At 40.0% G+C, this 26,195-nt stretch overlaps 1 protein-coding gene across 2 annotated transcripts in view; it reads left to right on the forward strand.

Annotated features, from left to right (window-relative positions):
- The first annotated feature begins 6,777 nt into the window (after nucleotides 1-6,777).
- LOC103659494 (lymphocyte antigen 75) overlaps nucleotides 6,778-26,195 on the forward strand; it is a 121,266-nt gene continuing 101,848 nt past the window's right edge. For both annotated transcript variants that reach the window (XM_008687012.2, XM_040644604.1), the window contains exons 1-4: nucleotides 6,778-6,964; nucleotides 12,327-12,698; nucleotides 18,194-18,364; nucleotides 21,390-21,554. In XM_008687012.2, the coding sequence (XP_008685234.2) occupies nucleotides 6,871-6,964; nucleotides 12,327-12,698; nucleotides 18,194-18,364; nucleotides 21,390-21,554 (802 nt within the window). In that variant the 5' untranslated portion in view covers nucleotides 6,778-6,870. The remainder of the gene's footprint in view (nucleotides 6,965-12,326; nucleotides 12,699-18,193; nucleotides 18,365-21,389; nucleotides 21,555-26,195) is intronic.

The raw sequence follows: 26,195 nt of genomic DNA on the forward strand, positions 1-26,195 counted from the left end.
AAACTAAAAAATACTAGACAGGGGAAGAATATGGTTGGGAACACAGAAGTTATGTTAAGAAAAAGTGGTCTGACTTCTCCTCCAAGGCTGAGATAAAGATGAGTTACAAGAGGAAAAATAGAGACCTGGTGAATTCACATTAGATGGCCTCTAGCCTATCAGCAAAGCAAGAGGCACATTTTGCTTCTTGCAGGAAGCCTAAAAGGAGATGGAACTGGGTTCTAGAAAGGAAAAGTTTGGACCATCTTCTTCATGGAGATATTAGTGAGTTGACAAAAGGTGAATATGGTAAAATTGGTAAATACAGTAATACCCCTCAGTACTAAATAGTGTCATAGCTCTCAGAACTAAAATTTCTTAGGATTCTCTCTATTATACTTCATAAGTGTTTCTAAAAGTCAGTCATCCAGCATTCTTACCTTAACTAAGGTAAGGTGTCTAACCTTACCCTTAACTAACAAGTTAGGTGGTCCTGAGTTATGAGTCAGCTTTGAAGGAGAGTCACATCACACTCATTTCTTCACGATCTTCTGCTAAAGTCAGGAAAATAATTGTTCTAAGGTGTAAACCTGACCATTTTCCCCAAGGAGCAAGGGCTCCTGGGCTTTGGTTATTTATCATTTGAACTGTTGTTTTCTTAGAACAGATTTTAGCAATGAATTTGGTTATTCTGAGGAAAGAACTTTCAATTACATAAGTAAAAAACGAACATATCACCCTAATTCTCGCGTTTTTGCCAAAACATAGTGAATGCACGCCAGTAACAAAACTTAATCCTTCATCACATTTCCCACATCTAGAAAATCATCTGTACCATTAAAATTATTTCCTTATTTTCCAAGAATTCACCTTTGACAAAAATGTTTCCTAGGGAATTCCCACCATGCTTGAGGTGTTGCATTCCTACCCAAAACACATTACTGATCTTTGCAACGCACTCCTACCAACTACACAAGTCTTACTACCACCAGCATCCTCTTAACCTATGACCCACCCTTGCATCATCACCTAACACCTAAGTTTCACCTCTGCCTTCCATCATAGGCTGGTAACCAGCCCTAATGTGCTTTCATTGGTGTTTTGGGAGTCTTCTTATGAATCTCAGGGGTCCACATCTAACTTCTCTTGTGCTTCTTAAACCCACAAAGGTCACTGAACCCTCTGGCCTCAGTTTCCTTGCTCATAAAGTAGGAGGGCAGATGATGGAAGTTCCCTGTGAACTCTGTAATTCCATAGTTCCTTGGTGTCTGTGCATGAGGTTAAGCTGAGTAAGTGAATGAGTCAGCCACATTGGCTCCTTTCCAGTCCCTCTGTCAATGTTCCGTAGACACACTGATGGAACATTTCCTCATCTGAGAATTCTACAGTTTAAAGTCTGCGGAGTAAGTTCAGTTTATTTTAATAAGAGTTGTTTAATTTTGTCTTTTGTTTTTTAAGTGGGTGAATTACAACCTTATATTTGCCCTTTGGGGTCTGTATCCATGATTATAGCCCTCATGAGTTTAGTTATAACCAGGAATAAATGCAGATCTTTATTATCACGGTGCTGTGGGAATTATTTAAAATTTATTCTTAGACCAAGCCCTTGTTTGGGCCTCCTAGGGCCTCCTTACTACACCTGGGACCATCTGTGGGCATCATCAGAACTGCAGTTTCAGTGCAACACACACTGGCTTTCTTTTCTTTTCTTTTCTTTTCTTTTAAGATTTTATTTATTTGTCAGAGAGAGAGAGAGAACAAGCAGGGAGAGCGGCAGGCAGAGGGAGAAGCAGGTTCTCTGCTGAGCAGGGAGCTCGATACAGGGCTCCATCCCAGGACCCTGGGATCATGACCTGCCAAAGGCAGACACTTAACCGACTGAACCACCCAGGCATCCCCACACTGGCTTTCTTTATGCCACAACTCCTCATGCAGTTGAATGTATGTATGAAATATTAATCTTGTTCACATCTTACTCAGTTTTGGATACTGTCTCAGGTTCTTTCATGTGTTAAATTAGTATCATCAAGGTCCAGTAAGGAGTATAAAATCCATGCTAGGTAGTTCAATGGAAGAAGTTTCATATAGGGAAATAACCTGCTATAGAGATGTTGAAAGACCTGTAAGTAAGTGCCAGTGAGCTTATCTAGAAAGTACCAATTACAAGAAGCTACTACTACCCCTGGGACATGAGGAATGGAGAAGGACTAGTGTTACCCAAATAGGAGCCTGGGCTACCCTGTGGGAGCTAGAGCCTTGGAGAAGGAACCACCCAAACATGCTGGAAGCACAGCATGGTTGCATGGTCAGAATTGGACCACAAAGAGTGGGGCTTCTAGGTAGGAGCAGAAGAGACACAGCCACTGCTTGGCATGCTCCCAAAGCATAGAGGAGAGAAATACCTTGGATTCTCCCCCTCCCAAACTTCCATTTCCTGCCAGTAACTCTCATTGGCTGAACCTAACCAGAAGCCAATGAGAAACGGAGGCTGAGAATGCAGAGAAGGCCCTTGAGATTCAAAGTAAGGGAGGGCAGAAAGTGGATCTAAGAGAAGACCTGAATACAAATTGGAAAAGGAAATACAAATAACCAATAAAGGTAGGAAAATATGTTCAACTGCATTAGTAATCAGAAAAACACAACCTTAAACTACAATGAGATACCATTTTGCTCCCCACCAAAAATGTTAAGATGCCGAGTATTGAGGATGTTCAGCAGCGGGAATGTTTGTACATACTGCTGGGAGTGCAAACTAGAAAGAACATTAGCATTGTCTAATAATGTTAATGCTGAACATACCTTATGCTCTAGGAATTCCTCTTCTAAAAATTATTCTCAGGAAAATCTAGCCATGTGCATCAGGAGACATGTACAACAATGTTCATGGAAGCATTGCTAAGTACAGCAAATTACCCAGCTGGAACCTACTCAAATGTCCACCAGCAAGAGAAGGGATAAAATGTGCTTTATTCTTATAATGCAACATTGCATAAAAATGAACAAACCATAGTAGACACACCAACATAGATGAATGTCACAGGCATGACTTTGAGCAAAAAAGATAAATGCCAAAAAAAAAAAAAAACTTGAAATGATTCTACTTACGTAAAATTCAAAGACTTGCAAAGTTATATAGACTATTTAAGGAATGAATCATATATGGGGAAACTATAAATAAAAGAATGGTAACTCTGAGGAGGGGTTACCTCTGTGTGCTAACATGAAGCTCATGTTCCCCCTTCCTAATTGTGACTGGGAATAAAATAATACTAACATTCTCACACATTAATGCAAGTTTTATATTAGATTTCCATTTTGGTATCCTCACTTATCTATTGACCTTGGCCTAGTTATATCAATCTTATCTATGTTGTCTCAGTTTCCACATCTGTAAAATAAGGTTAATAATATTTCATACATAGGTTGATTATCAGATACAAGAGCACACCGGAAATGTTCAGCACAATGGCCTGGCACCTGGCGGGTGGCAGATGTCTGTCATTTTGTTTACATCATTGCCTCAGCCATGTGGTGTCCTCCCTACCACCTCTATCTACTGACTGTTACTCATCCAAGGACATTCAATCTAGTGCTTGAAAACCCTCCCATCCATCCACCTCAGCTGATTTCTCCATTTTTAAATGCCTAGACCTCCTGTTGCCCTCACCAGGCATTTACTATGTATTTATTCATTCATTCATCCTTTATGAGGTACTTACTGTGTATTTATTCACTCATGCATCCAGCAAATCAAGGTCCAGGTACTGGAAACATAGAAGTGCCTAAACAGACACTGCCTTCATGGGTCCTGCAACCTGGAAAGGGAGATAGACATTCCGCAAGTGAGTGAGTGCATAATTGTTTAATCCAGCTATGCTAAGTGCTATCAAGACAAAGTGTGGGATGCATTGAGAACATATCACAGAGAAAGTTGACCTAGACTGCAGAGTCAAGAAAGATTTCTTTGAGGAAGTGACATTCATGGTGAGACTTGAAGGATACACTGCTTTCTACTGTCACCACAGGCAATAAATACTTATTTAAGACATATAACCTAGGTAGAGTATCAGTACACATGTAACTACAGAAAAAGTGCAGTTTCTCCCCTTATCCATTGGAAATATGTTCCAAGACCCCCAACAGATGCCTGAAACCAAGGATGGGACCAACCACTATATACACTATATTTTTCCTATACATAACCATGATAAAGCTTAATTTATAAATTAGGTATGATAAGAGATTAACAACAGTAACTAGTAATAAAAAATGAACAATATAACAATATACTGCAATAAAAGTTATATGAATGTGGTCTTTATTCTTCTCTCTCTTTCAAGATATTGTACTATACTCATCCTCCTAGTGAGGATGGGAGATTATAAGATGCCTACATTATGAGATGAAATGAGCTGAATGATGTAGTCGCACAGTTCTAGGTTATTATTGACCTTCTGACCACACATCAGAAGAAGGATCATCTGCACTTTGGTTCACTGAGGGTAATTCAAATCACAGAAAGCAAAACCGCAAGTAAAGGGCAACTACTCAAGCAGCAGGAGGCATACGTGTTAAATGCCAAGTGAACACAATGTACAACATTATCCAGATGTCTGGAAACCCCAGAAGTGTTAGGGTTCTTCTTACAGACATTTTACATAAAATGTGAGATTTGAGCAGAGCCTTAACTGAAGAGTAGGACTAAGACAAGAGAGTGGGAAAAGAGGCATTCTAGATTGGAGAAAATATGGATATATGGGCAGAGATAGGAAAAGGCAAGACAGTTTCAGACAGGTTGCTTGAACCAGGGAGTGACATGGGATGGTAATTATAAGTAAAAATTCAGATTGTAGAGGGGCTTGCTTTATCCTACATAAGTTTTCTTTTTGTATTATGGGCATCTTTGAGACTCTCATGAAAGCCCTGGACCTCTTGTCTTTCTCGAAAAAAAAATTTTAAGTGTATTCATAAAACTGTATATAATTTCAGGGGTTCACAATCCCCCTGAACTCCCAGTTAGCACTGAAAGGATGTGAGTAGAAGAAAGGTGACATGTTCCAAACAGTGTTTAAGATTCCTTTGCCTGAGAGGGAAATCATTGGCAGGAAGGTAAATTGAGAAATTACTGCAACACAATGCAAACAGGAGCTCTCGTGGGCCTACACTAAGGTGGTGGCTCTAGGAATTTATTAATTAAGTAAAATCATATTTATTGAGAGCTTACTCTGGGTCAGGCTTGGTGCTCACTGTAGGAAGGTAATAATGAGAGGGTAAGACCCCCGCCCTCAGCTAGCTCCAAGCTAGGAGCTTGGATCAGAAAGGCAAGCAGCCACAAATGCAGAGGGAATCAGAGCAGTAGCAGACTGTCTTAGAACTGTCCACTGGCCAGTTCTAGAGAATCAAATCAATGTCTTTGACATCATATTCAAAGCACTTTACAAAACAGCCACAACTCACCTCTCTGTTGTCATTTTCATTAAGGCCTCCATCACAACTACCTTCAACACACACACATGCACACACATGTACCCAGCAGGGTGGCCGTACTGGACTGACCTCTTCTGACACTGCTTTGCATTTTCCTGCCTTTCTGTCACTATTTTTCTCCAAGCAGCTGTGCATGGTCAAATTCCTACCCACTACCCAAGGCCCAGTTTAGGTTTTGTCTTTCTTAAAGCTTTGTCCAGTCTCCCCATTCATTCTGCCCTGAGTTAAACTGTGTGTGCCTCAGTCTCCCCCAGTACTCTGTAAGCTTGAGCAGGCAGGGATGTTGTGTTTTGGTTTTTGTTTTTTTTTTATCTTATCCTGGGAGGTACCCAGCCCTATAATGGCAAGTGCTTAATATATCTACTGAACTAAAAGGCCCAGGTAGGGACAGAACAGACCCAAGGTAGATTTAGGAGCCATCAGTGAAGCCTTGGTGGTTGGAATTAGGAAAGGCAATCTAGATGTTGCTCTTCTCGTGAAAGAATTCACTCTTGGGGGACAGCAATGCAGGTGATTCTGGGTACACACCATCTGCTTTTATGAGGTTTAAAATTATAGGACATTCACACTCAGGCAACTTAGGTCAGCCTATTTATAATGATTGCAGATTCCACAGGGAGAGGATAAACATTACTCTCACATTGCTGGTTTGGGATGCAGACTTCCACATTTCTACTGGATTATTATTAGTAGTAGTATTTAATTATTAAGAAAAGAGCTTACGTGCAAAGTTCAGATGGTTATAAGGCCTAAATCGCTGGAAGTTTTGATTGTAGGGTCACTCAACTCTTGCTTTTAATTCTTTAACAGTTGCGGGTGAAACTGCAGCTTGCCGTTACCCCGCCTTTGTTTGCGCTATCCAAATACACAAGACGCAACCAAGGACACCTGAATTCTTTGGCTTGACCGCAGCAGCAACCCTACCGGCGCAGACTTCCGCCTTTGGGGTTCGAGAGGATGTGGGTGCCTTTCCAACCCAGCCGGGCAATGAAAAAGTCCTCCCACGCTGAGGTGCGCTACACAGAGAACAAGGTCCTAGACAGACCCAACCCCCACCACCACCAGGGTGTTGCCAAGTCCCAGCAAGTGCCGCGTCTCCTCAACTTTACTGAAGAAAAGGCGGGAGCCGGACCCCCAAGCCCCGTAGTTTGTGCAACACTCAGCTCTCTCGCTCCATGAGCACTTCCCGCCTCCAGAAGGCGAACCTAACTCTCAGTCTAACTCTTCCCGCCACCAAGTCCACTCCCTTGCCCCGCCCCGCCCCCGCCTCATTGGCCAGGAGCGGAGGGGGCGGGGCCAGGCCCCCAAGGGAGGCGGGAGTCAAAAGCGCAGGCTGGGCGCACAAGGAGGGGTGGGTGCAGCGTGCCCCTGAGGACCCGGTTGAACACCTTGGGCCGGCTCAGAATGAGGACGCGCTGGGCGACCCTTCGCCGCGCGGCGGAGCTCCTCGTGCTACTCCTCAGGTGCTTCGGTCTGGCGGAGCCCTCTGGCCGCACAGGTAACCGCGGGCACACCAGCCCGTGAGCGGCTGGGGCCCTTGACGTTGTCAGGTCTGCCGACTTTCCTCCGTCCGGTTTAGGGCTGCTCTCGGGGTCTTGTCACCTCTGCTTGCCTCGGGGGTCTGGAGCCCAACAAGTGAGCCGAAGGGGAGGTCAGAGGAGATGGCATTCCGTTGCCCTCGGGTGCCGGGTGGAGGGCGGGGTGGGACGTGGAGGGGCAGGGCCTTTCTCGTGCTGAGGAAGAAGAGGCCACCTTAGAGAAGGCGAAGTCTTTTCTGCGCCCGTCCTCCTCCCCTTCCATGTCCTCCCGCCTCTAAAATCTTGCTTCCCTGGGGTAAAAGGCTCCTCAGCACCCCCAAACTCCATCCAGCCAGTCTCGCCCCTCCTTCGCTTCTTGGTCACCTTGGCCACTCAGTGTCTAGAGGAACTGTCTGCCTACAGCGCCGAGGATGATTAATGATTGCCCGACTTCGCTGCACGGTAGCCAAAGGTGCACGTCAAAAAGGAAGTCAGGTTAAGCTGTCTCCTAAAGTGATCATGATCATAAGTCCGTTATGATGCCCTCCCCGAAAGCCTTGAGCAGGGATCCTTTCTTCTAATTGGCCTTCTGCTCCAAAACACTCCCTCGAGGCCTAGAGCCTACGTTGGAGCGCCGGTCGCTTGCCGGGGGACCTCCTTCCTGCCTCTAACTGCGGAAGCAGGACCAGGAATAGACGCCCTTCGTTGATGCTCTGGGTAGTGCCAGCCTCGCCATACCCCCTGGCAGAAACAGGAGTTTGCTTTTACTTTCTTTTTGCCTTGTCAAAAGGTGCTCTGAGGAGTTTCTTAGTTGCACTGCATAGTGGGCAGTCAGTGAGCCATCACCACCTACCACTTCTGTTAACTTGTCTGTTTGAGGAAGTAAAAGATGAGCAAGGAAGTTTTTTGAAAACTGTAGGTTCCCCCTTGTGGCTCTTATTTTCTTGTGGCAGCTGAACTAGGTTACTGCCAGATTTAGACTTTTTTCAGAGAGTGATGGGACAAAGCTTCCCGGAGTGTGAGTGACATCACCCTACCTACATCAAGGACCTTTTAGTAAATACTGATCTGATTCACCCTTCTCCATTCTTCTTTGACTCTCCCTGTTGGAAACTCCCAAAAGCCCTTTACTGGCTGTGAGAATTCTATTCCACCTGCCCCACAATCCAGGGAGAAAAATTTCATTGCCATAACTAATTACAGTCAAAGCACACTAACCTTTCAATTACTGAAGTCTTGGTTTCCATCTACTTCCACTTTAGTCTTTCTGTTTTGTCTCCCCCATGAAATTCAAGATTTCCTTAATTTTTGCAATCTGTACAATCCCTGGCCTTTCTCATCAACCAAAACCAAAGAGCACCTGCTTAACTCCATTCTCCCTGCACTAGGTCCTCATGGGTATTTGTTTTCCTGCATTCTTCCTCACCCTTAGCAGCTGCTCTGGCCAGCTTACACACACCCTCAGACCAGACTTGTGGTCCCATTAAGGGAAGCGCTGGAATTTTGAAACCCCAGCCATTTGAGTAACTTGTTTGGCAGTGTGTCAGCTTCACGATGCTGGTAATGGCATGCACTCTGTCACATGTGTGTAGCTAGGTTTGTGCAGATGGTCTGGGTTACTCAGGTGCTGAAGGAGTTCCTCTGTGTCCTTGGGGAAATGCCAATTGCTTAGTTTACTTTTTTTGCCTCCTTGGAGAGCTAACAGCTTGAAGTAAACCAATGCTTCTGGGACTCCTGAGGTTCTCATCAGCGCACACCACCCAATCTGAACCCCAAAGCTTTCTGACTCCTAGTAGACTGTCCTGGACCCAAGGTCACTTCAGGACCTGTTTTTGAACTGGCAAACCCAGACTTCTGATTCTTTCCTACTCCACCTGTACACTCTGCACACGTGGTGGTGACTTCACAAAATGCTTAACGTTGTGAGCTGTGGAAGTTCCCCTGAAACTAAAAATGCTGCAATCTTCATCCTTCTGCCTCCATCTCCCTCTCTGTTTGTGTGTAATTGTAAAATGTTGATGTCCAGCTTCTCTTTGGAATGTGCAAAGCTCTTTGGTTTAGGGAAGACAAAAGTTACCTAATGATTAGGCAATAAGAGATGGTTTTTCTATGGTGGATGTGGCATACTAAAAATTCTCAATATATGATAATGCTACTTAGTTATTTCCTCTCAGACACCACTAGAATGTTTATATAAAATGAAGCATATAAAAATTGCTACTAGGGATGATGAGGCTTCTTTTCATCAACCTCTGCCTTTTAGTTTGTGGAAGTAAACATTAAAATTCCGTTTAGGACTAATATAAGGTAACATGAAAAAGATGCAACATAGGTTGTCAATAAAGAATCTGTTTTATAAGTTGCTCTGTAATTACCTTCTTAAAGTGTAATACATTTCTGAACTATTTTATATACCCTTATTTAACAAATTTTCTAAAAAAATATTTTCAGTCCTTCCCACTCTTCAATCTACCATTCCAATAGGGTCACAAGACTGAGGCAAACTGAACAGCTTCTGCTAAGGGTACGGAAAGATATGGGGAAACATCATGAGAAGACAAGTCTCTACCTTATGTATTATGTATGAATGCTTACACATACATTATGTGTGAAGGCTAATAGCAAGTTTCCTTAAATCATATCAATAATTAATGTTTGTGCTAAGTGACCACTATAGATGTCAAACATTGACTATACATACTTGGTTAAAAAACAGAGTTAGAATAAGGCAAGTATTTATGACCATAGATGTTGCAATTAGGTAAGTTTGGCAACTCCTCTTTAACATAGTTTCTCCATGCTACTCCACATCTCTCCTGTAGTGTTTCAGAGTTTCTATAAGCTTGTTAAGTCTATGGGTTCCCTAGAAGTAAAACATATAGTAAATGGAAAAGGGTAAATTTTTTTTTCTTCCAAAGAGTATTTATAAAGCATCACTGTTACCTAATGCACATGCCTGATACTAATAGGTTAGAATGACCTAAAATGCTACTAGCATTAGCATGGCATAATAAGGTTGTGGACATCTGTTCAAGAAAAATATACAGTGAACTTAGCAAAGACTAGTAAAACCTGCAGGGCTAGGAAAACTGCTATCTTGTGGAAGCATAGGATGTTAGCACTGAAAGTGGCTTAGTTATCTTATATTTCTCTACTTTCATCTTACATTTGGAGATACAAAGACCCTGGAGAGATTAAGTGACTTCCCCAGGGTCTCTCAGATAGCTGGTAGCTGAGGTAGGTCTTCAGTCTGGGATCTCTAACTCCTTATTCCACTGCTTGTTCCACTATACTAACAGCTGTGGCTAATCTATTGGATTCTGCAAAGGCAACTTGAAAAGTCTAGAACTCCAAAATGCAAGAGTAGCAAAGCTGCTGCCAGCCCAGTTCTCCTATCTAAGTTCAAGGGGCACAGAGCAGAGTGCCCAGAAAGGAGAAATAAGGGCAAGGGAGGGGAAGGTTCCAGCAAGGGTGGTGGATGTCTATTCTCCTGCAGAAGCAGACTTCTTTTTTTCTGCAGTAATTGCTGATACTTTGGAATGCAAGATTTTTTTTTTTTTTTTGAGAAGTGAAAAAGGATAGTTTGGGAAAGAGAGAATAGTTTGAAAGACCCTCATGAGTCTGAGTGGATATTGAATATGTAGGAGAAAGACATTGAAGAAACTGTGAGTGGTAATCTTCTAAGACAGTATGTTTTCCCTTTTTTGTTAACTGTCCTCCCAAATGGTGTCCATAAAGTAGAGAATGGCAAAGAGATGTCAAAGAAGAAAGCGTGAGGGATGGAAACTGCTATGACAAAGACACCTAGCTGCAGTCCTATGTAATATTTTCAAATACAGATTTGAAAGCAAAAGTAACTTAGTATTTTACAGGATTTTGTGGTTGTCCCTATTGTTTCTCTTTTTGCTGCTGCTGCTGTTTAAAACAAAAAATTCTCTTTAAAGTTCAAGCCGAAATTTGACTTAATTTTATGTTATTATTTACATGATGAAATTTCCCGTCAAGTCCTTCGTATGAGAATTTTTAACTCTGAAAGCCTGTGAATTATTATTAGAAAAGGTATTTAGCCATAGTAAAATCAGTGATTGTGAAGTGGGCCTCAAAATGAAAGTGCCTTTCGGGAACTAAAGCTTTACAGGTCCTTCTGCTGAACCCTTTGGTTTATTGACAATGATTGTTTAAATTTGTCTAAAACATTTCAGTTTTACTCTTATCAACATGAACTTTTGTGCTATAACTTCAAAAAATTTTTCTTTGTAAAAGCACTGGCAAATTATTCAATTGTAGTTTGTTGTAACAGGTGTGAATCTTGTTCCAGAAGCTCAGGTGTGCAAGAAACAATGCATTATTTTATTTTTATAAAATCTAAATAAACTTTATTCTGAAGTCCCATTCCACTGAATTAACAGAACTTCAGTTTCTGTCATCACTGAGATTCCCTAATTCATGAGAAACTGCCAGGGAAATATTCAAGGAGGTCCCTCCTTTAGCCTTCAGCTTACACTCGTTGCTTCTGAGTTTCCCACTGTCCAAACCTACTGGGTGTTGAATTCTATATCTCAGGTGATTTTTGGAGCTCAGGTTCAACCTCCCTAGGTGATCCACACAGTCAGCAGCACCCCACCCAGACCCTCCCCACGGGCTTCCCAGCACGTTCCTGAAGGTGCTGTGGTGGAGCTGACCACAGGTCCCTCCTGTCCTCAGAATCCTGACCTTTATTTCTTCTCATCCCTTTACCTCACTATTCTACTTCTGCTCCCTCAGAAGCCTCCCCATCTCCTCTGAGACACGTTAATGCCGTGTAATAATTTACCCTGTCATAGTAGCTAAGGTATAAGCAAGACAGAACTGTGGTCCTGAATAGGTTCAGGATATTTTTCATTGACCACCTGTCTAAGGAAGATGAAAACTAAGGAGCTTCCTCGTCTCATTAAACAGGCGGGGGATATTTCATGGAATAACAATAACAAATATACATACTCTTCTAAGTGCTTTACAGGTATGAGCTCATTTTAACCTAACATCTGCCATATGAAATACTATTGTACAAAGGAGGAAACTGAGGGATAGTGGTTAAATAACTTGCCCTGATCACGTAGGTAATGAGTAGCAAAGGCAGACTATGAACCCTGGCAGACTGGCTCATGCTCTTAACCTATACTATACCACATCTCTGGCGACCTCTGTCCTCTGACCTTGTGTAGTGCATTGCAGTTTATAGAGGTTGGAGGGTGGGAATAGTCCAATGGTGCTCAGACTCTCCTCGCAAGCAGGGGCCAAGGCACACTGACCACACAGTTCAGAATTCTGAAATGTCTTCTTTGACTGTCTGTCTTGACTTAGGCAATGATCCATTCACCATCGTCAGTGAAAACGTGGGCAAGTGCATCAAGCCACTGAATGACTGGATAGTAGCAACAGACTGTGATGGAAATAGGGACATGTTATGGAAGTGGGTGTCCCAGCACCGGCTCTTTCATTTGCAATCCCAGAAGTGCCTGGGGCTAGATATTACCAAACCCACAGATTCCTTGAGAATGTTCAGCTGTGACTCCAGTGCCTTACTGTGGTGGAAATGTGAGCACCACTCTCTGTATGGAGCTGCCCAGTACAGACTGGCTCTGAAGAATGGACATGCTATAGCAAGTACAAATTCATCTGATGTCTGGAAGAAAGGAGGCACAGAGGAAAACCTCTGTGACCAGCCTTACCATGGTGAGTATTAGAGAGGGACTTTGAGTCATTTGCTGTTGTGTTTGGTAAATGTGACATTGAACATGCACAACTGACCACAAATAAAGTCATGTATTGGTAAGGGCAGTGAGGTTGCATTCAATTCCAGGCACTGTGCAGTATCATTGAGCTACCTATGTGAAAACTGGTACTAGTTTTCCCCTTTTACAGGTAAGGCTAAGGAGGGGTTGGGTGCCTTGTCAGAGGTCACACAGTCACTCTGTAGTAAACCTGGGATTTGGAATCTCTATGATACATGAACGTATGTATTTCCTATGATTACGTCCTGAACGCCAGAGGAAAGGAAACATTAGAGTAACAGGAAATCCTTCATACAGGATAAGATTCAAATGACCTAATAAAATCAAACCTATTCTAAGTTTAAAAGGAAGGAAAAGAAAGAAAAAAATAATAGGAATATATTTCTCCTTGTCTACAGATTTGTATGTAATGGAAAAACTTTAAGACCTTACGTGAGTTTATTTTTATTTGTGGCATGGCTGTCACACTTGATGTTTGTGTTTATGATTTTAAGAGTGGACTTTTTCTCAATTGCTTTCAAAAATAAGTACAGTTGACCCTTGAACAATGTGAAGGTTAGGGCTACTGCCCCCCATGCAGTTAAAAATTTGACTCACCCAAAACTTAACTACTAATAGCCTACTGTTAACTGGAAACTTACTGACAACCTAAACAGTTGATTAACATGTATTTTGTATGCTATATGTATTACATATTGTAGTCTTACAATAAGGTAAGCTAGAGAAAAGAAAATGCTATTAAGAAAATCATAAGGAGTGGCACCTGGGTGGCTCAGTCAGTTAAGCATCTGACTCTTGGTTTCAGCTCAAGTCACGATCTCTTGGTAGTGAGATGGAGGCCTATGTCGAGCTCTGTGTTGAGTGTGGAGCTTGCTTAAGATTCTCTCTCTCCCTCTCCCTCAGCCCCTCCCCCGACACTCAAGTACACACGTGTGCGCTCTCTCCCTCTCTCTCAAAAAAAAAAAGAAAAAAAAATCATGAGGATAGAAAATATATTTACAATACTGTACTGTATTATTGAAAAAAATCCACATATAAATGGACTCTTGCAGTCCAAAACCATGTTATTTGAGGGTCAACAATATATGAATATTACCTATGAGCGAGCTGATCATGAACTTTGTTCTAGGTCTAGAAACTAGATTATAACACATTTTCAAGTTTAAAAAGAATGAGTCGATTGGGCCACCTGGGTGGCTCAGTTGGTTAAGTGTCCAACTCTTAATCTCAACACATATCTTGATCTCAGGGTCATGAGTTCAAGCTCTGAATTGGGCCTACGTAAAAAAAAAAAAAGAATGAGTTGGTTTATTTGTTAAACCTCTAAATGTAATTAGTTATCACCCAAGCAAATCTTTCTTACCATGTTGCTCTAAATTACATCAAATGTTATATTTAGCCATCTTTTCTAAGTTTTAACTATTATCTCACCTTTGCTCTTCTTTGTAAATTTACTTAGATTTACAGAGATTTTTCTTTTCTCTCAAAGCTCATTTAAGCTAAATTTGGCCCGTTAGTCTTCCAGTTATTTGCACAAATTTCCCTCCTACAGTAACTATTTCTATTTCCTACTAAAGATGCATCCATTTCTGAAATGGCAGGTTCTACTCTTATGGGAAATATTAGATTAGAGAATTAGAGATGGGGTGTCCTTTTCTTTAATCCTCAATCCTTGAGTAATTAAACAAGTCTGTTTTTGCTAGCCAGCTTCTTCCTATATATACAATGGAATATTACTCGGCCATCAAAAAGAATGAAATCTTGCCATTTGCAATGACATGGGTGGAACTAAAATATATTTTGCTAAGCAAAATAAGTCAGTCAGATTATCATATGATTTCACTCATACGTGAAATTTAAGAAACAATACATATGAACATAGGGGAAGGGAGGGAAAAATAAGATAAAAACAGAGTGGGAGGCAAACCATAAGAGATTCTTAACTATAGGGAACAAACTAAGGATTGCTGGAGGGGAGGTGGGTTGGGGGATGGGGTAAATGGGTGATGGGCATTAAAGACGGCATTTGCTATTATGAGTGCTGGGTGTTAAATGCAAGTGATGAAACTAAATTCTACCTCTGAAACTAATGATACACTATATGTTAACCAACTTAAATTTAAACAAACCTAAAAAGAAAAAAAAAAGAGGCAATTGCTTCCTGGATACCACTTAATGACAAGTTTAAATTTTGCACTTTGAAAACCTTCCTCTAACTTGGCAGCTAAGAGAGAACATGGAATGAAAGGAAAATGCCTTTTGAACTGGATTTGACTTGTTTCATTGTATTTGTTCAAAGATCAGAAAGGATAATTTTCTTGGCAGGGCTCTTTCTGTCTCCTGCCCCAAATTATTTTGAGGGAGATAGTTGTAATTGTAAATTCCTTCAGAACCCCAAATTTCCATCTAACTGGTTTTCTTTGTAAACCTATGGTTTTTATTTTATGCATGTGTAATATTCTCCTGAGAAGGGGACCTGTGCATTTCACACAACTGCCAAAATGATCAGTAGCACAAAAAAAAAGTTTAAGAACCCAGCTAGGGTACCACCCCAGAGAGAACTAAACAGTGCCACCAGCAAGAGCCCACAGGCATAAAGTGTTTCCTGACCTTACCAAATATAATATTTGGAACACTGAATTTTCAAATAAGAAATTTAGAGATTTCTGAGAAAAGGCTCACATTGCTCTGACTCATCACCACATACCTCAAGTTTTAATTTGCACAGAAAATTAAAGTCACACCTGCCTCCTCTTCTCCATTCTTTTCCAGGTGATTGGTACCATCCAAGTCGTGTATGTCAGAAATCTACAAGTCACCCTAGAGTGTCCTGCTTTCCTTTCTCACCATTTAAATTTAATCACATATTAAGTCCTGGCAATTTTACTCTTTTATATTTATATAGTCCGCTCCTGTTCTTAGATTAGAGACTACTGTCTTAAAATAAGGACTTTATCTGGGACTGTTGTGTCAGACTCCCCATATTGGTTCCTGCCCCACCTTTTGTCTAGCTGTATAGAGATAAGAAAGATAAGATACCTGAGTCCCAATAGAGTGAAGTCCAAGGTTATCCAGCTTATTAGAGCAGAACTACAGTTCAAAACCATGACTGAATTCCCCAAATATAGCTTTTTAATTTCTCCCTTGGTTTTTGCTCTATAATTTTTTTTTTTACTTCTAATATAAGAAAAATTATTTGTCATCTTGTCCTGGGTTTCCTTTCTGTCCAATCCTCACCCTGTGTGAGTCATGTGCATCTCGGAGAAAACTTTAGTTGTATAAATGTTATGAATGAGTTGCTTTTGACTAGCATCCGGATATGCATTTGTATCAATCGTTAAGATATCTTGAGTTCACTCACACTCTTCAGATTTTAAATATTTGGCAAATCCAGAGGAAATTGACTGAACTGTCTACATTTTGAACAACCTTGGGAGACTGCCAACCTCTTTCACCGTGGAAGCTATTTTGCCTCAATGAAGAAATAATGTTAGTTTTCCATGTAAACAATTCAACTTACAGATTTGTACCTATTGCAGAATATGCTGTTGTTTTAAGAGTGCTATCATCATAAATTCACACAGAAGATTCTTCTCAGGAAAAGCCTGTTTCCCTAGAGAAACACAGGGGACTTAAGAGGTCCAGTAGCAGTGAAGAATGTGTGAGAATAAAACTCTTCCTGAATAGTTAGCATGATTTAGCTGCTACTGATGTGGTGCTTATTTGCTTATCATTCTTCAAAACATGTTGTGAATAGGAGAGCTTTTTAATTGAAGCCCAGCTTTGAGCTGTGAAACATAACTTGAAACCTGAGAAGGCAGCCACTGAAGTCACCAGTTGTCCTTAGCATGTCAAGGACTCTGATGAGAGAGCCAGTTCTCATCCCTGTCACTTACAGTTTACTGAATGTCTTAATTAACTACACTGCAAAAATGGGGATTTCACAAAAAAAAAAAAGTAATACTTGCCCTATTAATCTCACAAGTTTACGGTAAAGAGGAAGTGAAAGAAATGTATGTGAAAGTACTTCGTATAACAGAAACACAAGATTTTTTAGGAAGAAACTGATGGTTCAACAAGTAATAGTTGCTGTGCTCAGGGACTCCTTTTAAGTGCTATAATGTGGGAAGAGAAGTGGCTCTAAGCTTTTGGGAGCTTTGGTATCATTAAAAATGAAACATAGGTAATAAGCGGTTTCCCTATAAAATATAAGGTCAAATTACTCTTTAGCAGAAGTATCCTATCCAAAATCATTTATGTCAGAGGAAAACAAAAGATGTTTGCAAATAAAAGCATCTAGATTATTCTTACTTTTTGCTGTACTGCTGCTTAATATATTCTAAACTGTTAAATTAAGTCTCATACTTCAGTTAAATGCACATTTGAGAATGATAAAGAATGTGGAATCAAATACCATCTTAAGCACACTTTTAAGCAAATCTGTGAGACATCTTAATGGACCCTAATAGCTTGATAACAGGTGATAAGATCTGACTATTATCCTTTACCTAATAGCCATTATTTGATCTGATAATGACCTTGGTTTTAAACAAATTAAGGATATGAATAAAGGTAACCAAAATATTTACACAGTTAGCTGTTCTATAAAAACACCTTTCCAAGAGAACTGTTACCTGCATAAGTATTGAGCACTTCCTTTAGTATTTCTAGGCATTCTTGAGGTAGGAATAATTTTTCAGTTCCTCTCCATGTACCAGGGGAAATTATTAAAATGAAAAACTAGTTCTGCTACCTCTCTGGTCACCATCTAGTCCCATGACTGCCCAGCTAAAGCTGGTTCTTTTATAACCTGAATTGCCATGCCCTGCTGCTCTCTAAGAACCTTCTCAGAGATCCAGGGGTTCTTTCTCCCACTTCCTCAAAGCGCACAACCTCAATTCTACCACCAACCTGTGAACAATGGGGCTACCTGTCCGTCTGTCTAATTACAGTTGGTTCCAAAGTTCACACCCACCCTCAGTGATTCCAAGGTATTTTTCTGGCCCCAAAAGAAAATAGAATATAAATTTAGTCCCAGTCAGGCACCCTTTCTGGTGAAGTACTCTGCCACCCATGATAATCAAGCCAAGATCGTTTAGCTCTTCACACCACAATAAAGGAAGCTTTACATGGATTATCTCATTGAATCCTCTTGAAAAAGCCTATGAGCTAGATATGATTATTCCTAATTTTCAAATATAGAAACTGAGGCTAATAAAAGCTGGAGAGCTTGCCTCCAGCCACACAGTTGAGCCTGCAGTCAAGTTCAGAGTTGAATGCTGCATCCATGCTCAGAATTTTCACACTGTGCCCCCTACTTTCATTCTTAAGTGAAAACAGCAATCTTTCTCTCACAGAAAACTTAGGAATCAGTCAACTGACGGTGATTGTCCAGTTTTTAACTTTCCTTTCCTCTACTTCCTCCCCACACCACAGAGATATATACCAGAGATGGGAACTCCTATGGAAGACCTTGTGAATTTCCATTCTTAGTTAATGGGACCTGGCATCATGAGTGCATTTTTGATGAAAATTATGGTGGGCCATGGTGTGCAACCACCTTAAATTATGAATATGATCAAAAGTGGGGCATCTGCTTAAAACCAGGTATGTATGGGCTAGCAGACTTTATATATGGGGAAAAAATGGATACCATTCATATGAAGCAAAAGGGAGAAGGAAGAGTCCAAGAAAACTAAAAAATGACTGCAACAAATATTATCCTAGAGAAGGTATGTATTTGAGGAGAGAGAAGGAAGTAATGCGTAGCTATGAACTTGCCTTCACAAGTCGGCTAAGGAAAGAACCAAGACAGGATGATGCCATGGAAGACAAAGGAGGAGGGAGTGTTCTGTAGCACAGATGCCTCAGGAAGAGGAAGTGGAAAAGGCATGAACAGTTCGGAAATTGCTGCTGACCTTTACTAGAGCAGTTTCAAAAGACCAGTGGTCATAGAAGCCAGGTTATAGTGGACTGAAGTGTGAACAGAAGGAGAGAAAGCCTCTTAAGTTTTATGGAATAGAAAAAGAGTGAAGATGGTGGTTTGGGGTTGAAGAAAAACTGATAGGGTGGTAGAGACAAGTATATTTATGGCCTGAAGCAAAGAGGGACAAAAGAGACCTATATCCCTGGTCCAATCAAAATTGGTGACACTGTTCTCCTGCCATTTCTTTATGTTGGGCAAAGTATTTTTTTCTAATTGCTTCTTACTAGAAGCAAACAACTACTCATGGTGTGCTAAAGAATTCACTGTTCTTTAGAAAGAGAGAGAGACCAAAGTAGCAGTTGCCTCATGATCTGGTATATAACTGAGATATATTTTCTTAGCAGTCAGGTGAGAGTTACAGGTCATAGTACCTGACATGTGATAAGAGCTCCAGAAATATTTTTAATTGGGCAATAGGTCCAGAGAACGTATAACAAAAAGAAAGGGAAAAGCTCCAGACCTATATAGGGCCCTGCCAAGTGTCAGGTACTATTCTAAGCACTCAAACTATATTAACCCATTCAGTCTTCACACAACCCTATAAGATAGGTACCACTATTTATCCCCATTTTATAGATGAGCAAAGTGAGGCACAGGGGAGTTATATCATTTGCCTAAGGTCACATAGCTAATACATTTTAGAGCTAGAACTCCAATCTAGGAAATCCAGTTCTGAAGTCCTTGCCCCAAACAAATATACTATCATGCTTTATTCAGTAGCCAGCCTGGTGGTATTACTAATGCTGATTCCTCCTTAAGGGAAGCTGAGCTTCAAAATCAAGAGTTCTAAGCAACTAGAAGAGGTTATACTGAGCCAGTGGTTCTGCAGCAGAATCACTTGGAAAGTATGTTAGAACGAAGATTTCTGGGGGTCTCCCTCCAGAAATTATAATTTGGTAGATTGGAGTGAGGTCCAAGAATTTGCAGTTCAATGAGTTCCCAGGTGATGCTGATGATGCTGGTCTGGGGTCCACACTTTGAGAATTACTGTTCTAGGTAGAGACACAGGCTTTTCAACACCCAGAACCTATAGAAAGATAAAAGCCAGTATTTGCTTCAGCTACAATTGATATCAGGCAGAGTTTGTCAACTAGGCACTGATTTCATTTAAACCTCACCATAATCTGGATTCAAAATTTTAGATGTGAAAGGGAGCTTAGAAGTTATCCAGCTGCAAACCCTCATTTCTCAGGTGAGGGGCAGCAGATGCAAATTGATGACATGACTTGTCAGGGTCAGACCACATTTGTATGGAGTCTGGTGGAGATTCCAGGATTCCTGACCCTCAATCCCCAGTGTACTTATTCAACTCTACCTTGCTTCCTTGACTGTCATTAGTCTCAGTGTCTTTACCTTCTTTTGGGTGGTGGGGGTGAAAATGGGAATATTCATATACCTCTCAGAGTTATTTTTAGGGAAGAATCAAGACTGTGAGTTTCTCAAAACCAAAGGTTGCTAAACCATGTAGACTATACTTAATAGCAAACATACTGCCAGCCCACTGGAAGCTTCTGGATTTACAGGCATAAGGTCCCAGTGGTAATGAGGAAACTTTAGGCAATGTACTTGCAAATCCACATGTTTTGGTTTCACCAAATGTCACATCCACCTCTGTTGCTATTTAGGCCAATTCAGAAGTGGCCGAAGAAGCAGTGTATGCTGTTCAGAAGATCAACAAAACCAGATTTGGAGACCAGTGCTCTGATTATAGCTCTGCCACAAACACCTCAGATCTTTGTTTCCATCTATGAAATGAGAGTGGTAGACAAGATGATCTCAGTGGGCTCTTCCAGCTTGAAAGCCCATGAGTGCAACATGTGATATGTGATTAGTTATGGTAGGCCCTTTGGAAAACTCCCTGAATGGAGCCTGGGACACACTTGGCACAGTCTATATTGGATTTCCTCTTCTAGAGAGTACACGGGAGTCTTTAATTGTATTTTTGAACCAGTTGTGTCAAGACCTATATATCTCATCTAAGAAATAATTTGTCTGTAATTATACATGCTTTTTAGATATTCATTAAGGAAAATAATATGCACATTATACATGTATGTCTGTATGCATATGCACACATATGTCTACATATACATCTGCAGTATTGATTATATAATACTAATTATGTGTCATATATTAAATCATCTGTTAAACCATTAAGGAGAAATTTAGACAGTTTTTCAGATAAGGTAGTCACTTGGGTTCTAAATCTTTGGTGTTTAAGCAGCATGTCTGCACACACATACACACAGTGGTTTCACTGCAGACTGTAGGCAACCCCCTTGCATCTTCAAGTGAGCTTGTTTTCCATCAGCTCAGGAGTTTGACGATGTGAACACATTTGAAGACTCCTACATTTCATCAGAGGGCAGGCATGGGCTAAAATATGGCATTGTAATTGATAGGGGATAAAGGGAGAGTAGAGGATAGGAGAGTGGAAGCTTTAATCAGCTAAAGTCATTTGGTTCCCATGACTTCAATTTCTTTGTGTGACCAAAGAATCAAAATATGGTCTAGTCAAACAATAAGCTTCAATTTTAGTGTATCCTTAGAGTATGGAAATTGAATTGCAGTATCGGTAAGCATTGTTAGCAATATGAAACATTATACTCTTGCTTTATGATCACTAACATATCTTTTTATCAACAGAAAATGGCTGTGAAGATAATTGGAAAAAGGATGAGCAGATTGGAAGTTGCTACCAATTTAATACTCAGGCAGCTCTGTCTTGGAAGGAAGCTTATGTTTCCTGTCAGAATCAAGGAGCTGACTTACTGAGCATCAGCAATGCTGCTGAATTAACTTATCTTAAAGGTAGGTTTGCATGTGCTAGAGCAAATTGCTGAGATTGTAAAGATGCCGTCTGTCTACCTATATTTTCATATCCAGGTATGTGGTTTTGTGTGTATATTTTTCTATCTTCTCTTAAATGTCAACACTGAAGCCCACAGGCAGAAAGGTATGAATATAATCCTATTCTATTAATTGAAAATGTATTTCATGTTGGAGACTGAAAAGAGGGTAATGTTCAGAAAATGGTGTGAGGTAGCAAGATTAACCTGCTATCCTAAGCCTAAGTGACAAGATTTTTTTAAAGGTGAACATTAAACTCTTTGAACATTGAAAAGTAGAGAAATCAAGGAAGGTGAAGAAGATGGCTGAGTCACACCAGATGGCCTCAGGTAAAGGTCCTCGTGTTGAGTAGAGGGATGCCCTTCTCAGAGGCAAGGAGAAGACTAAGAAATTAAAGTGGATTTAATCAATGGACATATTGAGTGGATAGGATTTTGTTTTATTCTGTTTGTGGTGATGGTGGGAATTCTTAAATTTTTAATTATGAAAACATATACAGTAATAGAAAATAACCTGAAAGAGACCTGTGTAACCACCACCCTGACTTTACATACTTTTTACACCAACATTTTGTCATATTCCTTTGTATGGATTGTTTCCCTCCCTCCTTCCCTGCTTCCCTCTCTTTAAAGAAATAAACTGTTAACAGAGTTAAAGCCCCATGTCCATCTCTCAAAATAACCATTCTTTGAGTACTTTTACAACATATATGTGTATAAATACTATATATGTTTTCATTATCCTATTGTTCTGTTTTTAAATGATACAAATACTTATTTGCCCATATGTAAGTTTATCCATTGTCACCTGCTGCTGCAAAGTATTACATTGTATGAATAAACCACAACTTATCCATTCCCCTATTGAGAAACAGGTTATTTTCACCTTTTCCTATTGCAAGGAACATCCTCATATGTGCCTCATGGGGCAGACATGTATGAGAGCTTCTCTAGAGTAGGAATTGCTGAATCATGGGGTGCACATCTCTTCACCTCTAACCAAAAATTCCAAATTGTGTTCCAAAGGGGCTGTATTCATTTACACTTCCACTAGCACCCGGTGTTACCAGACTTAGTTGGCCAATGTGATGAATGCGAAATGGTATTTCATTTTTCTTTTATGTTTTCCTGATAATTCATGTGGTTTTGTGTCTCATGTTTATTAGGCATTCAGGTTTTCAGTTTATAATCTGCCAGTTGATATCCTTTGCCTATTTTCTATTGAGTTGTTTGACTTTTTCTTATTGATCTGTTATAGTTCTTTATATATACTTACTTTTGTTGTAGGATTACAAATATCTTTACCTAGTCTTTGGTCTTTTCACATTTGTTGCTTCTTTAATTTAAAAATATGTTAGTTTTAATTTGGTCAATCTTTTCCTTAATGTTCTGTGCTTATTTATATTATTCAGCAAATTCTTTCTTAGCCCTAATATGATAAACATATTCTCTCATTTTTCTTCCAAAGGTTTATAATTTTGCTTTTCATATTTATATCCATAATCCATCTGGAATAAAATTTCTAGAGGCAGGAATCTAATTTATCTTTCTCTGAAGGGATGTCAGTTGACCAAGCACTATTTATTTCACATTTTTCCCTCAGATTTGTTATGCCACCTCTAATAAATATAAACTCCCCTATTACATGTGGGTTGTTTCTAGGCATTCCATCCTATTCCTTTGGTCTACTTGTCTGTCTGTGTGTCTGTTCCACACTGTTTTAATTATGCCAGCTGCATAGTAAATATGGATGAGCAAGTCCTCTCTTGTATTTTTTTCTTGAATTGCCTTAGCTTTTTTTTTTAATGATTTTTTGTTATATTATGTTAGTCACCATACAGTACATCCCGGTTTCCGATGTAAGGCTCGATGATTCATTAATTGTGTATGACACCCAGTGCACCATGCAATACGTGCCCTCCTTACTACTGCCTTAGCTTTTTTTTAAACGACTTATTCTTTTCTATTAATCTCAATGAAAAGCTTTATTGGGACTTTGGAATTGCATTGAATTATAGATTAATTAAAGAGGAACTGCCCTCACCACATTATTAAGTCTTCTCATCCATGAAAATGGTATGCCTTTCTTATTTGTGACATCATTTATGAATTCAATAAAATTGTATATCTTTTTCCATCAGAGTATTGCACATTTTTTACTAGAAAGTTTATACACAGAAAGTTTTTATTTTATTTTAAAAAATCAACTGGGTGGCTTAGTTGGTTGAGTGACCAATTCAATTTTGACTCAGGTAGTGATCTCAGGATTGTGGGATTGAGCCCTGCATCAGGCTCCACCCTCAGTGCGGTGCCTGCCTCTTTCCCTGTCCTTCGGCCCCTCCTCCCACTCTTGCTTTCTCTCTCTAAAATAAATAAATAAATCTTTTTTAAAAAATCAAGAAACCCAAGTTATTGAGTCTCTGATTTGAATGAAAAAATAATCATAATATATGACAGTGATGTTTCAGACTGAGTATACATTATCTTATTTAATACCATATAAAAACACTATGAGGTATAAGTATTTTTATTATTATGCTCACTTGGCAGATGATGAATGTGAGTATCAGAGAGGAAATGTAACTTGTTCAAGATTACCCACAAGTAATTAGTAGAGCCAAAATTTGAACACAGTCAGTCTGACTTGAAAACAAGTTGTAGGGGTTCTTGGTTAAGCTTCTGCCTTCGGCTCAGGGCATGATCCCAGAGTCCTGGGATCAAGCCCCACATCGGGCTCCTCCATTGGGTGCCTGCTTCTTCCTCTCCCACTCCTCCTGCCTGTGTTCCCTCTCTCACTGGCTGTCTCTCTCTTTGTCAAATAAATAAATAAAATCTTTAAAAAAAAAATGAAAACAAGTTGTAGGGACACCTGGGTGGCTCAATCAGTTAAGCATCTGCCTTCAGCTCAGGTCATGATCCCATGATCCCCACATTGGGCTCCCTGCTCAGTGGGGAGTCTGCTTCTCCCTCTCCCTCTACCCCTGCCCATGCTCTCTCTCTCTCTCAAATAAATAAATAAAATCTTTAAAAGGGAAAAGAAAAGAGAACAAGTTGTATCTGGCATGTATCTGCACTTACTGCACTTACTGCACTTACTGTAAGACTAGTAAGTTCTTTAAAGGTAAAGGTGGGTCTCATGGGTTGATTTTTTTTCCCTTTTGCTATATATGAAACAAATACCTACTGAATAATTCATATAAATTCTATAACACTATTTTATAATAAGTATAAATATTTGGTAAATTCAAACTGTGAGTAAAACCCTATGTCTCCAGATAAATTAAATGATTTAATCATCATTACAACCTCATAAGACAAGGATTTTTATCATCATTTACAGTTAAGAAATTGGTGCTTAGGAATAAAATATCCAACATCACACAGCTAGGACGTACCAGAATTAGGATTCAAATATCAACATATATGATTCAAGAGCCCTTAACTTTTTACTATACTACTTTCTTCTCTTACCTATTTTTCTTTTCATCATTAAAAGTCTACTAGTCTTTTGTCATGCTTTCTAGGTAATGCTTTTTTCAGCCCTCCTTTCTTACTCACAGCTTTACCCTTTTCCTATGTTGTTTGGTATTTGAATAATTAGACCTCTAGAATGGAAATCCAACAAATAAGCCTGATGGGCTAGTGGGTGTCAATGGAATTCTTTTCCAGAACTCACTGAACCTTACAAAAAATATTGTTGAAAGTGAAAAGTGACAAAAATTTAAGCCTCCTGGAATATTGACATTGAAAACTGATGTTTTCAGTGAAGGAAAAAAGTGTCCAAGTGTGACTATCAAAACCCTAACAATCTAATGATGCATTTGGAGGAATGAATGTTGCATGATTTCTTTATATATCATTTTTCTTTAATGACTCATAAAAGTAGATAATACATTAAATGATCCTGCTGTCCCCTAGGCCAGACACTCCCCATGTTTTATGTATATCAATAATTTCTAATGTTCCAAGCTCCTCTTTCACCGTGAATGCTGTTTAAGCATATCGTAATTATTATAAGCTAATTATAATTGCTGGTTTCCCAAGACCCGAGCTGTACTTTAACATCTGGAGACTCAGAGTATCCAAATCTTGAAAATTTCTTGAAGTGTCTCTCCTCAGTGAAAAACTGCTATGGGTAAACATTGGGCTAAGAGAGTGAAGCCAACAAAAGTGAATCAGACAGAGATTTTGTGATCCAGGTGCTTGATCTACTTGAGGATATAAGAGTTGTACATATGCAGAGCATAATGGAGAATGTTATTCCCAAATGACTTCTGGTCCGGTAGCTAGTTGTTGGATGGGACTAGGGAATCTACTGCCAGAAAAAAGGCAGAAACAGTACCTTGAAAAGAAGTCCCATGCAATCTGAAAGAGCTTTCTTTAGTCTTTCTGCCTGCCCTGCACTTAGTTTTGTTTTGATTTTGTTTTACTAATACAGGGGCTTTGGAGGTGAGGGATTTGGTTTCCTTACACTCACTGGATTTTGTTGGGGAGTTAAGATTTCCCATGGCTCTGTCCTTCCCAGGGAACCTCTAATCACAGATTGATCCTAAAACAACAAAAGAGGACCCACCAGTCCCCAGAACAGGAATAGCACATCCCA

This window comes from Ursus maritimus, unplaced genomic scaffold (assembly GCF_017311325.1).
Source record: "Ursus maritimus isolate PB19 unplaced genomic scaffold, ASM1731132v1 scaffold_1, whole genome shotgun sequence".
Classification (NCBI taxonomy): Eukaryota; Metazoa; Chordata; class Mammalia; order Carnivora; family Ursidae; genus Ursus; species Ursus maritimus.